The sequence below is a fragment of the Lepidochelys kempii genome, chromosome 7, assembly GCF_965140265.1.
Source record: "Lepidochelys kempii isolate rLepKem1 chromosome 7, rLepKem1.hap2, whole genome shotgun sequence".
NCBI lineage: Eukaryota > Metazoa > Chordata > Testudines > Cheloniidae > Lepidochelys > Lepidochelys kempii.
In genome coordinates, this window is record NC_133262.1 from 62,692,005 (window position 1) to 62,710,029 (window position 18,025).

Consider the following 18,025-nt stretch of genomic DNA (forward strand, 5'->3'; position numbering starts at 1 on the left):
GTAAAAAAAACAAAAAAATCCCCAGTTTCGTACAAGGGAGTCAGTTGCATGAGTGTGCTTAAAATACTTCTGAAATTATTAGGTACTATATGTGAGATTATACATAAGTATTTTATCAGTAATTCTTAACTCGTAAGTAATATTTTTTATCTTAAGATAACTTACAGATATTGTCTGATCCACCCCCAGATACCCACATACCCATATGAGGTTAGTGCTTACCCACTTTAGAGCAGGTAAAGCAGAGACTTATCCAACCTACACCAGAAACTGACTCTGGCAATGGATTATAATACAGGAATTTCTTCCTGGTGCTGTGCATAGACCAGAAGGCTCTCTGTGTAAATAAAATACAGATGGTCCTATCATCAAAGAACTCTAGTTGCAAGTAATCATGTCCCTGAAGAAGAATCTTGGGGAAAGACTCTGCTGCTTACATTGATTTTGCTCTTCATTTCAGGGAGAAACTGATTGTGATCAAAGAAATTTGCACTTGTGCCTAGCCTGTCTGCAACCATCAGTATCACAGCTTGATACTTTATACTTATAACAGACATAGACTAATTATGGTACTTAGCTTGAAAATTTACTTCTCTTGCTCAGTAGCATCTTCACTCCAGCGTAGAATTTTTATCTTCTCTAATTATATCTAAAATACTGCAGTGTATAATACCAAACGGACATCCCATTTGCTGGCCCTACTCAGGGAGTCGGAATAAAGCAGTTCAATCTGTACTACTTTTGGACGGCAGCCCCTTCAATAATGATCTAGAGCTTAAGATAGCTTTAATAATGTTTGCATTATCTGCTATTCATATCTGTAGGATTATAGTGCAATAAGTGAAAGGGATGTAACCAAGTCTAACTGGACCAATTATCAGATCAATTTACCTTGATTGTTTGATAAATCCAGATCTTCTGAAGATTCTTGCTATGCAAACAATTAGCACTAATAGAGAATTTCTATTCTGAAATTAACGTTTTTTTCCTTTCAGGTTTTCTTAACGGATACTGTAAGTACAAGATACCATTTTATGCTAAAATGGTGGTGTTGTAAGAAATAATGGTTGTGTGGGGAAAAAAATGTATCTGTGTGATTTTTTTTTTTCTTTTAGGTTGATGGAAACGTGAGCAAAATTTATTGCCAAAATCTTTGCTTGTTAGCCAAGCTTTTTCTGGACCACAAAACATTGTATTATGATGTTGAGCCATTCCTTTTCTATGTTCTTACAAAAAATGATGAAAAAGGCTGTCACTTAGTTGGATATTTCTCTAAGGTAAAGCAATATCTCTATATGCTTTTTAATATTAACAATTCATAATTTTTCCACTGTTAAAAATTATGCTTCTTATTCAAGTATTTTTGCATATGTAATTTCAATAGATAATGAAGACAATTTTTTAAAATTTGAAATCCCACCTGCAAGTCTCATAAAATTGTTCACTGTCTGATAACCAATAACAATATCTTTATCCATCCCAAAAAGACTTACATTAACTGAGAAAAGTTCTACGTGTATTCAGTAGAGCTGTCAATTAATTGCAGTTAACTCATGCTGTTAACTCAAAAAAATTAATCACGATTAAAAAAATTAATCGCAGTTTTAATCACACTGTTAAACAATAGAATACCAATTGAAATTTATTCAATATTTTTGGATGTTTTCTACATTTTTAAATATATTGATTTCAATTACAACGCAGTATACAAAGTTGACAGTGCTCACTTTATATTATTTTTTATTACAAATATTTGCACTGTAAAAATGGCAAACAATAGAAATAGTATTTTTCAGTTCACTTCATGCAAGTACTGTTGTGCAATCTCTTTATCGTGTAAGTGCAAGTTAGAAATGTAGATTTTTTGTTGCATAACTGTACTCAAAAACAAAATAATGTAAAATTTTAGAGCTTACAAGTCCACTCAGTCCTACTTCTTGTTCAGCCAATTGCTAAGACAAAAAAGTTTGTTTACATTTATGAGAGATAATGCTGGCAGCTTCTTATTTACAATGTCACCTGAAAGTGAGAACAGGTGTTCGCATGGCAGTTTTGTAGCTGGGATTGCAAGGTATTTACGTGCCAGTTATGTTAAACATTTGTATGCCTCTTCGTGCTTCAGCCACCATTCCAGAGGACATACTTCTATGCTGATGATGCTCGTTTAAAAAAAAAAAAAGCATTCATTAAATTTGTGACTGAACTTCTTGGGGGAGAATTGTATGTCTCCTGCTCTGTTTTACCCGCATTTCATGTTATAGCAGTCTCAGATCATGACCCAGCACATGTTGTTCATTTAAGAACACTTTCACTGCAGATTTGACAAAACACAAAGAAGGTACCAACGTGAAATTTCTAAAGCTAGTTACATCACTCAACCCAAGGTTTAAGAATCTGAAGTGCCTTCCAAAATCTGAGACGGACGAGGTATAGAGCATGCTTTCAGAAGCCTTAAAAGAGCAACACTCCAATGTGGAAACTGCAGAACCTGAACCACCAAAAAAGAAAATCAACCTTTCTGCTGGTGGCATTTGACTCAGATGATGAAAATGAATATGTGTTGGTCCGTACTGCTTTGGATGGTTATCAAGCCCAACCCGTTATCAGCATGGATATATCTCCTCTGGAATGGTGGTTGAAGTATGAAGGGACATCGAATTTTTAGTGCATCTGGCACATAAATATCTTGCAACACTGGCTATAACAGTGCCATGCGAACGCCTGTTCTCACTTTCAGGTGATATTGTAAACAAGAAGCGGGCAGCATTATCTCCTGCAAATGTAAAGAAACTTGTTTGTCTGAGCAATTAGCTGAACAAGAAGTAGGGCTGAGTGGACTTCTAGGCTCTAAAGTTTTACATTGTTTTGTTTTTGAATGCAGTTTTTTCGTACATAATTCTACATTTGTAAGTTCAACTTTCATGATAAAGAGATTGCACTACAGTAACTGTATTAGGTGAATTGAAAAATACTGTTTCTTTTTTACAGTGCAAATATTTGTAATCAAAAATAAATATAAAGTGAGCACTGTACACTTTGTATTGTGTTGTAATTGAAATCAGTATATCTGAAAATGTAGAAAATATCCAAAACTATTTAAATAAATGGTATTCTTTTATTATTTAACAGTGCAATTAATTGCGATTCATTTTTTTAATCACTTGACAGCCTTAGTATTCAGTTAAATCTGTTTTTACTGTTTATCTGGTGATTTATAATTGTTCAATTTGACATGAAATCTTTTTCTATATAATTCACTTAGTTACAGATTCTGCATAGATATACTATGCCTGACTTTCAGCAGTTTTATTTGTACAAAATGGGTTATTTGTATTGTATTTACAGATGTATTTTGGTAAAACTTACTATTTACACGTGTAACAAATGACCATTTCTGTTAATCTTTGGTCACTTGTGTGCATAAATACCTGAATTTTTTTTTGCAGTTTTTAATTGCACATTAAACTTTTGAAAATCAAGCCCTAAGTTACTAATTTTCATAGTCAATGCCTTTGGCTCGTGGTGATCCTTTGAATTTTAAAACAACAATCCCAATTATTGCTAAGAGGGAATTTCTCTTTATTGCCTTGACAGAGGCTATAGTAAAATTAATTGCAAGGTAAAAGTAGAATTTCCTGGAATAGAAGAGCCAATATTTGTTTCTGTCAACTTTCAAATAAGAGGTTTAGTGTATCAGTGGCTTCCAAACTAACATGTCATACAATCATTTTTATCTTTGGAAATTGGGTGATTTTTCTCATTTTCCTTTAGCTTTCTCTTAATAACAAAAAATGATCTGAAAGAATTTTTTTTTAAAAGAGATCTGTTGAAAGTGATAAAGTTGGAGTAGCAGCATAGTCTACCGAGGTGTTTTTGGACTGATACGTTTGTCTTCAAAAATAAGGCTTGAAGAGAATCTAAGGCATGGTGTGCACCTAAAACATAGGTCGACCTAGCTACATTGCTCAGGGCAAAATTGAAAAATGTCATGTCCTGTGCAATGCAGTTAAGCCGACCTAAGCCCCACTGTAGACACCACTAGCTTGACAGAAGTCTTTAATTTAGTTAGCACGTCTCAAGGGGGATGGATTTACGACAGCAATGGAAGAATCCCAGTCTAGCATTTTTAGTGTAGACGTTCCCTAAGTAACCGTGAGATTGACAGACATAATTTGCACTGCCTCAGACCCTAGAATTTCATATGTCTTTGATCTATTTCCTTGTAGGCCTATTCATCAATCATAGTTTAGATGATTCTAAGTATGTGGATTACAGATAAAATAGTACTGCCACTTCTCAGATTGGCACATACCTTCTAGTACATTCATTATCTGAGGCATTATTCTAAACTTTATTAGGTATAAGGACCTGCTGGAGATGCAAAAACATTCAAAATGAAGACTGGAATTTGTTCCTCTCCCTCCCCCCACCCCCAAAAAATTGTTTTGGCCCTCTTCTTCTCAACAGCTCACCCAGTCTCTTATCTTTGTCATGTCCCTGGCACCAGTTCAGGAAAGCACTGAAACATGTACTTGAATCCCACTGACTTCAATAGGACTTAGCACATGCTGGAGTGCTCTCCTGAACTGGGGCCCTTTCTTTTCAGTCTTCTGTACCTAGTATTCTTTTGTGGACAAAAATTCCCCTGAATCCTTTGCAATGGGCACAGTAATATTTCAAAGTACATATTATGGCAGTCAGTTCAAGGGGTTTTGGACCACACTAGAGACTAAGCAGTACTGTCAGTATAAATCTGCACAGGAGCTGGGATACTTTTATGAAATGTGGCAAAGAGGCAATCAAATTTCGTAAGTGAAGGAGTATGATTTGAAACTGGCCTATTGCTACTTGTGACAGTGACAATTCCCATACTATTCTGGCATCTCCTTACATGTGTTACCCTGAGTAGCTTCCTATCAAGTCTATGCTTGCTGCAGCTTTCTGTTGAATATGTCACCCTGGATTTCAGTGGTCTGATTTAGGTCTTTGATGCTGTTAGCTTTATTTTTAAAAGTTACTTATTTTTAATTGCAGTACTCCTAAATACAGGAAGAGGCCTGTCTCAGGACTGTTCTTTTGTGGATTTTGGCATTTTTGGATACTCCTGCAAAAACATTACTGCCCCTACATTGCATCCAAATTTTAAAAAACAAAAATCCTTCAGACTATATTACAAGGGCTGCTTCCTAGTTTAGTTTCTGTGCCTGCTTTCCCCTTTGTCTTGGGCAGTCAGTGTAATCTTTGCTTCTATTATGTTCTTAGTCATGTGATTTTTGTCTTGCCTGAAATGCTGAGATCTGATGGCCCAAGCATTTTTCTTTCACTTTGTAATCAGAGGAGAATGCATTTGTCTGTGAAAAAACTGTATCACTTGAGTTACACTGTCGTACCAGCATTAAAAGTATTTGCTAAAAGGTAGAAGATGAAATGTAGGTGAAAGGCAGTAAGTTATTTAACATGGCAATTGCTGCAAACCTAACTTGCTCTCTTTGGTGAGTGTGTGTATATTATTTCCCCTTGTATATATCTGACAGAATAATCAGTATCACATGAAAAGACTTCCCCCCCCCCCATTTTGCACTTAACCGTCATATATGGTTTATGCAAGTCCTTGGGATTTTGTTTAATTTCTATAGTGCTGACTAGTTAAATAGAAAAAAGAAATTATTTAGAGGGTGTATTTGATTGATACTTTCCCCCTTATAATTAATGAATACCTTAGACTTATTCTGCTTTGGTATTGACCAGATACGTCTTTTCACCTTTCTGGAATATTTTACAAGGACAGTGGCAGGTGCAGGGAATTGGCCACTTCAGCAGTGCTTTGACATACTTGATCTGTTTCTCCTTCCCTCAGGAAAAGCTTTGCCAGCAGAAGTACAATGTCTCCTGCATAATGATCATGCCCCAATATCAAAGGCAAGGATTTGGAAGGTTTCTCATTGATTTCAGTAAGTGAAGTGCTTTATTTACATTCATGAGCCACAGAGCTGATGGTTGTTATGGGAAACAGTAACATATAAAACTTTATTTAACCTGCTTTGTTGTTTTTATCAATAGATAATGGGATTTCTATTTATATTTATATAGGGCAGAAAAGCTCCCTGAAGTGAAAAACTTACTGCTGCTCTGTTATTGTACTCCAGGAAATTGAGAATAGATCTCTCTGCAGTAATATTAGCTCACAAAGCTATTACACTGAATGAATGTCTAAATTACATTCCATTTTGCACTGCTCATTAGTACAAAAAGAGGCAATTATTTGTGATTAAAGCTAAAGAAGGTGTTAGTCCAAGGCATTCTCCACTTTCTACATTTTTTTTAACTTGTAACATATTTTTAGCAGAACAATTCTTATGAAAAGAACATAATTCAATTTTTCTTTTTAAAAAAAAAGTGGGGGAGAGGGAAAGAGGAATTTCATTACCTAGCTTCTCCAGTGAAAACTCTGCTCTTCGTAGCAAATATATAAACTGGCATTCATGGTTGTATCCTTGTTTGCTGCTTTATTATGCAAATCTGTACATCTGTCCTGTTTGAAAAGCCTAAGGATAATTTGTTTAAACGTACCCATGTATCACCAAAAAACCCTCAATTTGAAATTACAATAAAATTCAAAACAAAATTCTGTAGGTAAATGTTTCAGTTAAATGCCTTCTGTGCTTTTGAACCTGACTTTGTAATGTCATTTAGAGAGAGGATAGAGAAGTCAGGTTAGCATATGTGGGGAAATGGGAAATTGAGATTTCACTATGATTTTAAAGCATTGTAAGAGTACACGGCTCCATAGGCAGCTAAGATAATAGGTAGAGCCCCTTGGTGTAGCATCAAATTTGGAGAGGTAGGTTGGGCCAAACCTGGGTGGCAGTGCAACCCCGTGTGCCGCAATGCCCAGAGCGGGGAGCTGGGCCCAGCCTTGAAGGAGAAGAGCTGCCGCTGCAGTGTGAGTGCAGGGCTGACTCATTCTACAGCACCCTCCTCCTTCCCCCAGAGCCTCCCACCCCAAGGGCAGGACCCAACCCTGTCTTACAATGGGCTTCCCATGAGAAAACAAACTTCCCAAAAAATAAAATGAAGAATTTATAAATAAAAAAATGTACAGGGTTCTAGTAATATGGTTCCTGCCTCAAAGGGGCATGCAAGTGGATTAACATGCAAATAAAACACATTTATGGTATAACAGCAGGACTAAGACAATAGCTTATGACTATAGAGTTTTGATACTCTCGGTCTTGCAACATTCTACGCAGCATGACCACACTGCCTTTAAAGAACATTAGGATTAATAAAAATACTGTGTCTATAGTGCCTTTCATCCAATAGCTTTACAAACAATTAAGCTTCACAACACCCCAGTGAGATAGATATGGATCACTTCATCCACCATTGAAAGGCAGCCACCAGTGGAGTGGAACACAACAGCTGTCTAACTGTGCGGTTAGATTACACAACATTTTAGGGCAGGAAGTGAAGAATACCATATACTGTTAGAACAGCAGGGGGAATTTAGGAGGATAGTTACTTGAGTTTGAAATTGGCTCAGGCATGAGGATTAACACCTCTACTCTGATGAAAAGGGATGCTGAACTCTTAATGAACACAAGTGGTCAGAACCTCAGTTTTGTGCCTTATCTGAAAGACAGCACGTTCAGTAAAACACCCACACCCTCGAATAACACCTAGATTTTTGATTTAGTACTGATACAAAGGGCAGAGTGACCCCTACTGAATTGCCAACACCACTTTAAAACTTAGATGTTCCTTGGCACTCTGTTAGGTGAGCTTTGACATGGCCCAGCCGTGCTTAGCTTGGTGAGATCCAGCTGGATCACAGCACAAGGGAGTATTTTCTCATTTAATTCAGTCCAGGAGGGAGTGACACGCACAAGAACTCAATGCACTATGCTTCTTACTGGATCTGTCTTCCACCCGCCTCCTCCCCCATCCCTTTTACTTTCCTGCATTTGTTAATCTGAAGGTACCAGTGGGGCTTTGGAGGTAGCCCTGCTTAAGTTTGTGTTCAAATTCTCTTTTTGTAAAGAGCCTGCAGTACATCAGAGCCCTGGAATTTTTCTCATTCTCAGAGATGATTTAGGTATGACTTTACTATGGAAATAGCCCAGGCTCTGACCCTGGTCTTGCCCTTATCCCTCATCTTCCGCCGTCCACACAAACAACCCTCTCACCTGAGTTAGGTGGTAGCTTCTACCCAGGTGAACAAGCACAGCTGGGCATCTGAGTTAGAATTCAGGTTCCACTTTCACTCAGGTTGGTAACTGCCACCCACTCTCCAGTGAGATTGCAGGCTAAATCGCTCTAGTGCTGGTAGCCCTCTAATGCCTTCCCACAATTGTCATCTCCCTCCATTTTCAGTTTTGCTTACTTGCCACATATTCTAGGAATAAGGGTTTTAATGATCATATACTCAGAGGAGAAACATACAACTAGCCAGAGTGGAGTGGCCCAATTAACATTCTGCTGAGTAGGGTAAAATTAACCCTCACCTTCCTGGTATATCAACACAAAACGACAGTCAAATACGCTCAGATAAATTGGTTAGTCTCTAAGGTGCCACAAGTCCTCCTGTTCTTTTTGCGGATACAGACTAACACGGCTGCTACTCTGAAACCAGTCAAAGTATAGAATACTAAAAGAAGCACTTACCTGAAACATCGGTCTGCAGAATGTTTCATTCTAATGTGCTTTTTGCAAAGTGGTTATAAGTTTGACATAGTGATTAATACTAAAATGTCTTAATTTACCACATTCTCACATCGTAGCATTTCCCTCTCCTTGAAACAGGAAATAATTGTTGTATCTCAGATTCTGTGAAGTGATAATTGATAATATCTGTTGACTTCATAAAGACAACCAGCAGAGTTTTTAGCCTAAAATAATCAAAATCGAGCTCACTGAATCATGCTGTTGAGAAACAGCTGCACCGCTTTGTAGTTTAGAGATATATCAGATACTTATCTCAAAACAATGAGCAGATTATTGCTTACAAACAGCAGAAATGCCTCTTTTTCATGGCTCATGATTATCATTTTATAAAAATTAACATTGCACATATAACTTTCTGTCTGTTTATATTTGCCCAGGCTTCTGTTGAGGTGACCCTTTTTTTTGTTAAACTTTCTAAGGAGAAAGTCAGTCCCTGGACTACTTTCATTTTAGTAGCACTTTGCTATAATTTGGTTGATTGCATCCTATTAGTTTTTTTTAAATACATGATAATCATGTATAGTTTGAATTGTGTAGCATCTGATGTCTGGGAGACCTTTTTACTTAGGCTGTGTCTACACTGCCCCGCACTCCGGCTACGGGGGTGTGAATAGCAGGGCGCTCCAAGGTGATGTGCTGTAACTCCCCCATGTAGATGCTAGAGGTGCGAAGTAAAAGGTTCCTAGTTCCCAGTGATGTAGTCCTGTTTGAAGAGGACTTTATTAGCATGAAGTAGGAACCTTTTGATTTGCACCCACAGCTCCCACCCAGGGGAGTTAGAGCATATTGCTTTGGTGCACACTGCTAGTCACACTTCTTTTGTCCAAACTGCTGGGTGGTATAGACATTAGATTTCATGGAATAAGTTTGTCTTTAGAGAAAGATCAGGTTGATTTTTGGCATGTGATGCCCAAGGGAAAATCTCTTAGGTTTTTACTATAAAAATAAATAACAAAAAATTATATAAAGGATCCAATTTATCTTTTTTCTGTCTGTCCCTTTCTTCTCAACATCTGTTAACGTACAGCTGTCTATGTGTAAGTAACCTATTTGTACCACTATTCCATGTTGCATTTTTCTGTTAGATTACCTGGAATGAACTGCTTTTGGAGTGAGGGAGAGGAGCTGAAATGACTATTGTTTCTAAACCTGATTATAACTATTAGTATAATACACCTCTACCCTGATATAACGCGACCCAATATAACACAGGTTCGCATATAACGCGGTAAAGCAGCCCCTCCCCTGCCCCCCCCAGGGTCTGGGAGGCAGGAGCTGTGGGGGGCACTTTTGGGGGCCCTGCAGGCCCAGAGTGGCCCGGGGGATTAGCGGGGAGCTGGGAGCAGCCTGCTCTGCTTTCCTCGCCCTGGCCCTAGCCGTGTCGCTCGGGGGAGGGGGCTTGGGGGAAGGGGTCTTTTCCCCAACCTCCCCGCACTCACCAGCGGCGGGAAGCGGAGCACCGCGGCTGGGAGCTGGCGGAGTGGAGCAGGCTGGGGCCACGTTTCTCCGCTTCCCGCCGCTGCTGGTGAGTGCCTGTCGGGGGGCAGAGGTGTGGATAGGGGTCGGGGCAGTCAAGGGACAGGGAGCAGGGGGTTTGGGTGGGATCCTGGGGGTGATTAGGGACAGGGGGTCTCTGGAGGGGGCGGTCAGGGGACAAGGAGCAGGGGGGCCAAAGCAAGTTCGATATAACGCAATTTCACATATAATGCGGTAAGATTTTTTGGCTCCTGCAGACCACATTATATCAGGGTAGAGGTGTACTATGTTCAAACTTCTTGGTTCCCACAGACAAAATGAATACAGTATTGTGAATTCTCTTGAGTGAAAAAGTATGTTTTGAGGAAGAGCAGACCAAATTATGAAGGAGGAAGAAGTTTGTGTATTAAGACATTTCAATGGCAGGGATGAAAATTGATTATGCCTTCAGCCAACATCTCTTTTCACATGTGTTACTGTATGTGACAATTAAGTTCAATGGAAGTGTTCTATAACACGACATTATGCACCTTGTCCATTCTGGTTTTTGAAAGCCTGGTAAGATGTATGTTTTATGACAGGGTCGGGCCAGTGGCTACAGGAGAGTGATATAATGCAGATATATTAGCCCCAGATTAAGTAGGTCCCTTTTCCCTGGGTAAGGTAAAACGGAAGGTTCCAGAACAATCAGGAACTTTCTGGAAACAATTAAGGCAGACAGGCTGATTAGAACACCTGCAGCCAATCAAGAAGCTGCTAGAATCAATGAAGGCAGGCTAATCAGGGCACCTGGGTTTAAAAATGCACTCACTTCAGTTTGTGGTGCACGTGTGAGGAGCTGGGAGCAAGAGGCACTAGGAGCTGAGAGTGAGAACGCGGACTGCTGGAGAACTGAGGAGTACAAGCATTATCAGACACCAGGAGGAAGGTCCTATGGCGAGGATAAAGAAGGTGTTGGGAGGAGGCCATGGCGAAGTAGCCCAGGGTATTGTAGCTGTCACACAGCTTTTCCTGGAGGCACTCTAGACAGCTGCATTCCACAGGGCCCTGGGCTGGAACCCGGAGTAGAGGGCGTGCCCGGGTTCCCCCCAAACCTCCCAACTCCTGATCAGACACAGGAGGAGTTGACCTAGATTGTGGGTTCACGAAAACAGCCAAACTGAGGGCTGCCATGAATCTCCGAGGCGAGCAAATCCACCAATTAGCGCAAGACCCACCAAGGTAGAGGAGGAACTTTGTCACAGTTTATAGAACAAAAGTCTGTTTCTTGACTCCAGCGATTTTGGTGGGGCCCAGGAAATGCAATATCCAGTTCCAAGCTATTTGTTGAGATTGAAGAACTGCTCATATTTAAACCCAGATTTGGTTTGACTTTCTTTAATTCACTTACTCTAAAATTAACTTGTCTTATATTCTAAAAGTAAGAGTTTTGTACAAAGTTATTAGCTATGAAGAAGATTCAAGTGACTGTTCTTTTTTTATTGCGCCCAGTATACTTTAATAAATATTCTTATATTACATTATATTACGTGTGTTAGTTTCCACACAGTGTTTTTCACTTGTATTTGGAATAACTCTTAAGAACATTACTCATTATTCCAACTTTTGTGCCATTAGAAAAATATCAGTTTACAAATACAGTATCGTTACTCATTGTCAGATGCTATTTTGTCTTGGGAAAACCAATGACCAAAATTTTCAGAATAGGTTAGTTGAAGTTAGGCATCCCAATCCAAATTTAGAAAACTAATTTTTCGGAGGCGGTAATCATGTTAACTCCCCCTGATTTATTTGAAAACTGTTGGTGCTCAGTCCATATAAAACCGGGCTACTTTTATTTAGGTGCCTAACTTTAAATACCAGTGTTCCAAAATTTGAGCCAATAAATACAGATTTTTGTGTTCAGTGTAGGTGTTTTTTGTCCCTGGATTGTGATGGTGTCCTATTCTATTGGGGTAGGGTGATTTGTCTCTTTAGATCACATCGTGTGTTTTAGAGAATTGGAAGAGGTGGGTTTGGTGTGATAGTAAGTGAAGGCAGGTTATTTTGGTAGCTTTAAGCAGTTCCTGAAAGAAAGAGAAAATCCTGAATATGCCTGGGGCAGGAGCTTCCTTCTTCCTTTCTTTATATATATTGTGATAGAGCCAGGCCAGTTGGGCACAGCAGAGTACAGGTGAGTCGCATCATACGCGCATTTAACTTACGCAAATTCAACTATACGCGCTCAGCAAAAAAAAAAGAAAAATAACAAGATACCTGTAAATAGTGTGGGCGATTCCACCCACCATTCCACTCAATGAGTGTATGCCCCGGAGTGAGTGTGAGATGGGAGACGTGGATCTGCTGTTCCCTCAGTCAGTCTCAGTTCCTGCGTGCCTCTCATAGTGTAAGCATCTCGCCGCGCTGAGTGTGATTCTAGTGTTTAAAGATACTGTACGTATTTTTCATACAACATGGCCCCTAAACACAAGCCAACTACTTCATCTGGTGCTCATCCGAAGAAACAGCGATCTGTTCCAATGCTGGAGGAAAAACTGGCCTTGTTGGACTTATTGAGAGACGGTATGTCAGTTTCCAACGTGGCGCGTAAATATTGCCGCAAAGAATCTAGCATCCGTGCCATCAGGATTCGAGAGAGAGAAATTCGTCAAGCCGTGGCATCAAGTGCTCCAGTAACTGCTAAGGTGACGAGCCAGGTGAAGACTAGTGAAGACTGAAAAGGCATTAAACTTATGACTGGAAGACATGAACCGTAAACGTGTGTCTATCGATGGCAACACGTTGCAAGAAAGGGCTCTTCGCTTCTATGCACTGTTCAAACCTCCCACCGAAGAGGGACAGCCTTCTGAAGAGAAAGAATTCAAAATCAGCCAAGGTTGGTTTAACAGTTTTAGGAACCACTTCAACCTCAAAGACGTGCAGACTACTGGTGAAGCTGCATCTGCCAATGAAGAGGCAGCAAAAGCCTACCCCAAACAATTAAAGAAAATCATAGAAGAAAAGGGCTATCTTCCGGAACAAGTTTTTAATGCTGATGAGACTGGGCTCTTCTGGAAAAAAATGCCCAACCACACTTACACTTCAAAATCAGAAAGACAAACCCCTGACTTCAAAGCAGCTAAAGACCGTGGGACTGTATTGTTTTGTGGCAATGCAGCTGGGCATTTAATAAAGCAGGGTTTGCTCTACAGGGCTGCAAATCCCTGTGCCCTAAAAGGCAAGAACAAAAATCTCCTGCCTGTGTTCTGGCAATAAAATAAAAAGGCTTGGGTGACGTCAGCATTATTTCTGGATTGGTTCCACAAGTGTTTCATTCCGGAGGTCAAGCGGTAACTTGAAGAGAAAGGACTTGACTTTAAAGTGTTGCTGATCATAGACAATGCTCCTGGCCACCCGGCAGCACTCCGGTTTGTACATAACAACGTTGAAGTCATCTTTCTCCCCCCCAATACCACTTCTATCCCCCAACCTTTCGACCAAGGCATGATTCGCTGTTTCAAGGCCACGTACACCACTCGGGGGTCGAGCCACCAGCGGAGGGAGGCGAGGACCTGCCCCGGTACAGTGACCACTGAATTCAAGCTGTTGCGCCTCAGGTGGTAGACGGAGGTGAGCCATGCTTGCAATGGCTTGAGCCGGAGCCTGGCTTGCTGGGTCACATATGTGCATGAAGCCATGTGCCTGAGGAGACTCATGCACTCTCATGCTATTGAGGTCAGGAATTGCTGAAGGTCTTGAATGATGCCTGCGATAGCAAGAAAGCAGGAGTCAGTTAGGAGGGCCCGTGCCTGAACGGAGTCCAGCACCAGCCCGATGAATTCTATCCTCTGGGTGAATTCTAAGGTCGATTTCTTCACGTTGAAACCCAGTCATTCGAATGTACACCTGACCAGGCGGAGTTGGGACTGCACCTGCTCTCTGGTGCGGCCCCGAAGTAACCAGTTGTCAAGGTAGGGATACACTTGCACCTGCCATCGACGGAGGAAGGCAACCATGACTGACGTACACTTGGTGAACACTCGGGGAGCTGTTGAAAGACCAAATGGAAGGGCTGTAAACTGGTAATGTTCATGATTGACCACAAAGCACAGGAAGCGCCTGTGCGCCGGATGAATTGTTATGTGGAAGTACACGTCCTTCATGTCAAGGGTGGCGTACCAGTCTCCAGTTGAGCCCACGCAGGTTCAGAATGGGCTGGAGGCCCCCTTTGGCCTTGGGGATTAGGAAATATCAAGAGTAGAACCCCTTTCCCCTTAGGTCCCATGGAACCTCTTCTACCACCCCCATGGCGAGGAGCGCCCGAACCTCCTGAATAAGAAGTTGCTCGTGAGAGAGGGGTCCCTGAAGAGGGATGGGGAAGAGGGGAGTGGGAAGGCGGATAGGAGCAGAATTGGAGAGAGTATCCCGCTTCCACTGTGCAAAGTATCCCGCTTCCACCAGCTGTCCGAGGTTATTTGGGACCACGCACGGTGGAAGTGTGATAATTCAAAAAAGGGCAGGGAAGGATCTGGGGGTAAGTCTGGTACATCGTCGTCGGGAGTCCCTTCAAAAGGCCAGCTTGGAAGCCGACAATGGTTTGGTTAGGCCCCAGCCTTGCCCATACGGGGGGTTGGAGGGCTTCCTTCTGCCATTCTGTCCCCGCCGCCTGTAAAAGTCATGCCTCGGCCAAGGAAGGTAGGAGCGCTGCTGTGGCTGCTGGGGCTTGAAGTGTTTCCGCTGGGTTGCCAGGGCGTGCATACCCAGGGACTTCATAGTCACCCTTGAGTCCTTAAGGCTATGCAGCCTAGAGTCAGTCTGCTCCGCGAACAGGCCCTCCTTGTCAAAGGGCAGGTCCTGCAGTGTCTGCTGAACTTCAGGAGGCAGGCCAGAGGCTTGCAACCAAGAGGTGCGCCTCATGGCAATCCCAGAGGACAAGGTACACACGGCTAAGTCTGCAGCATCCAGTAAGGCCTGAAAAGAGTCCATGCCAACATCTTGCCCTCGTCAATAAGGGCCCCAAACTCCTCCCTGGACTCAGGTGGCACAAGCTCCTTGAACTTCAGCATGGAGTTCTAGGAGCTAAAGTTGTAGCGGCTCAGGTGCCTGCTGATTTGCAATCCTGAGCTGGAGCCCCTCCGTGGACTATACCTTGCGGCCAAACATATCTAGCTGCTTGGCGTCATTAGACTTGGGCGCTGGGACCTGCTGCCCATGCCGCTTCTTCTCATTCACAGCCCCAACCACCAGCGAACAGGGCTGCAGGTGCATGAATAGGTAGTCGCACCCCTTTGAAGGTACAAAGTTTTTGCATTGGACCCCCTTGGCCATAGGAGGAATGGAGGCCAGGGTCTGCCAGATGGTTTTGGCATAGTTTTGGTTAGTCTGAGGATGAAATCCCTTGCAGATCCTGCACTTCTCGGCTTGGTGAGCCTCCCCCAGACACTTCAGACAAGAGTCGTGGGGGTTGCCTGTTGGCATGGGCTTGGAGCAGGACTTGCAAGGCTCAAATCCTGGGGACTTGGGCATGAGAGCTCCGAAGAAAGACAGTCGGGGTGGAGGGTAACCCCCCCCCAACCCCACTGCCACTAACTACAACAAAATCAAAAGAAACTATCAACAAAAATCAGGACTACTTTCTAAACAAAGCTAGGGAAACATGGAGAACTTGCTGAGCAAGACGCCACCGTTCCAACGACCGTCACAGGCGGTAAGAAGGAACTGAGAGGGCTCCGGATCGGCAGGGTCATATATTGAGCACCATGGCAGCATCACTCCAGGGGGCTCCACTGCCGACCCGACGGATGCTGCTCGGGGAAAACTTTCCGACGGCTGTGCATGCGGCGCGCGCACACCTGGTTTAGAATCTATATGAGCAATCGCTCGGAGGAGAACAGATTCTCCCCTCCCCCTTGGCCATCAAACCAAAAGCAGCACAGGATCTCAGGTGAGTGGCTGGAAGGCCCTAGGGTGGATCCAGAGGAGTATGTCGTAGAACAAATTATGGTCCATGCTGCAGGCAGCCAACTCCATGGCTTCCAGGTTGTCTATGATGACATCATCATCATGTGATCTCAGCTGGTGCGGCAGAGTGGGCACTCCTATGCATGAGCTGAGCATTTGGTGCTTAGTGGTTAATCAAATGCTGGGCAGCAAGTTGGCTGTAGCTCCCTAGGTTCAGCTAGAAGTGGACTAGGGGCAGATCTTTTTTGAAGTTCTGGTTTTGTGGAACTTATTCCAGTCTTCTCTACAGTAGAGAATTTTGCATTGCAAGTATCTTGCATCCATGCATGAGCATTTGCAATAGTGCACTAGCACTGTTAGCACCATTGTGATTACACATGCTTGGGGCCCGACTCCACCGCCTTTGCATCCGGTCATCCTGCACCATTGCAGTGCTGGTGTGGACTGAAAGAGGTGGCACTGCAGCTTCTCCTCCCCACACAGTTCCACATCCTTTTAGCAGCCTTTACCTATATTGTGCAAAGGTTCCTGCCCTCCTGTTTATTTGCTTGGCTACTGCAGCTTCCGTAATTTTTATGCATGATTTTGTAAGGTGCAGTGCTGGAATCTCCAGATTTTTCTTATTTCCGTCTATTGAGAATATGATGCAATACTGATTTAATATTGTAGCATTCATGCTCTTTTATGTTTGGAAAATGCTGATCTGTTTTGGCTCAGTGTGCTGGATCAAAATGTTGTTTTAAAATCTTTCTGTGTGTGGACTGCAGTTCCCACAGTTCCCTGGCTCAGAGAGAGGAACTCTTCTAAAGATGAATTTTGAAAAAAGTTTTGTTGATTTATGATTATTCCAAGAAAATCAGCCTGTGGGGATTTCTCAGCATATTTTATGGAGCTTCAGGACACTGTGCATTTATCAGAACGGTAAAAGAAATCTGATATGTCACTTCAGACATAACGATAAGACTGTTCTAACCAAAGAGCACCTATATTTCAGTGATTGAAAGGTAGCATTGAAAGCAACTAGAAGGAAGGCTAAAACATGGTAACAGTCAAGACAGGGCATTTGATAGGCAAAGTTGACTTTAAAGTAGAATGGGTGAGTAGGCAGGCTTGACCCAGAAAGGTTACAGATTTTCATAAAAAAGCATCTGCATTGACCAACCTGTTTGCTTCTATGGTCAACCACACAGTCCAGTTATATTGCAGTGTGCTGATGAAAACAGCAGGCATTCTCCCATGGCATATGTCGTCTGGCACTTCCATTCATTTCCCTGTTGCTGGCAACATTTCAACAAGACAGCGCGCTCGCTAAGATAACCTCGTTCTTCCCTTAACAGTCTGTTGTAGATATTACCAACATGTAACCTTTGGTATTTGATTGCCTCAGATGAAAACTTGAGTCCCTTTCTCTGTCAGCAGGACTCTTGAAAGATCCCTAAGAAACTTATTGAAATTATAAGAATTCCACCTGAATGCAGGAAGTCTGCCATTTCTAGGTTTTAACAGAGGATTTAAGAATCTGGAAAATAGGCATAAAGATGTTTGTGTTCCATACCTAATACCTGATATTTTTAATTCTGATACCTTATCCCCATGTCCCTCCAAGCAAACTTCAAACTAAACTCCTTAATTCAATTGGTTTTACTTTTTAAAAGGTTTTTTTGTTTTTGTTTATTTAAATATCTTTAACAATTTTAGACTGAAAAACAGGAATGCATGTTGTACAGTGATATAAAAGTATTATTCCTAACAAAGAGGATTGGGTCAGATAGATAGATGAAACTAGCCTGTTACATAAATGTTCCTAAATAATACATTTTGTGAGATTTGGTGTACAGACACTGTCCTCAGTTTGGGTTGCAGAGGGACCAAGGGATTGTTCCCT

General features: G+C 41.9%; 1 protein-coding gene across 10 annotated transcripts in view; it reads left to right on the forward strand.

Moving 5' to 3' along the window:
- The window catches only part of KAT6B (lysine acetyltransferase 6B), a 188,332-nt gene that overhangs the window by 139,809 nt on the left and 30,498 nt on the right, over window positions 1–18,025 (forward strand). For all 10 annotated transcript variants that reach the window (XM_073353167.1, XM_073353164.1, XM_073353168.1 and 7 more), the window contains 2 exons: window positions 1,116–1,277; window positions 5,858–5,951. In XM_073353167.1, the coding sequence (XP_073209268.1) occupies window positions 1,116–1,277; window positions 5,858–5,951 (256 nt within the window). The remainder of the gene's footprint in view (window positions 1–1,115; window positions 1,278–5,857; window positions 5,952–18,025) is intronic.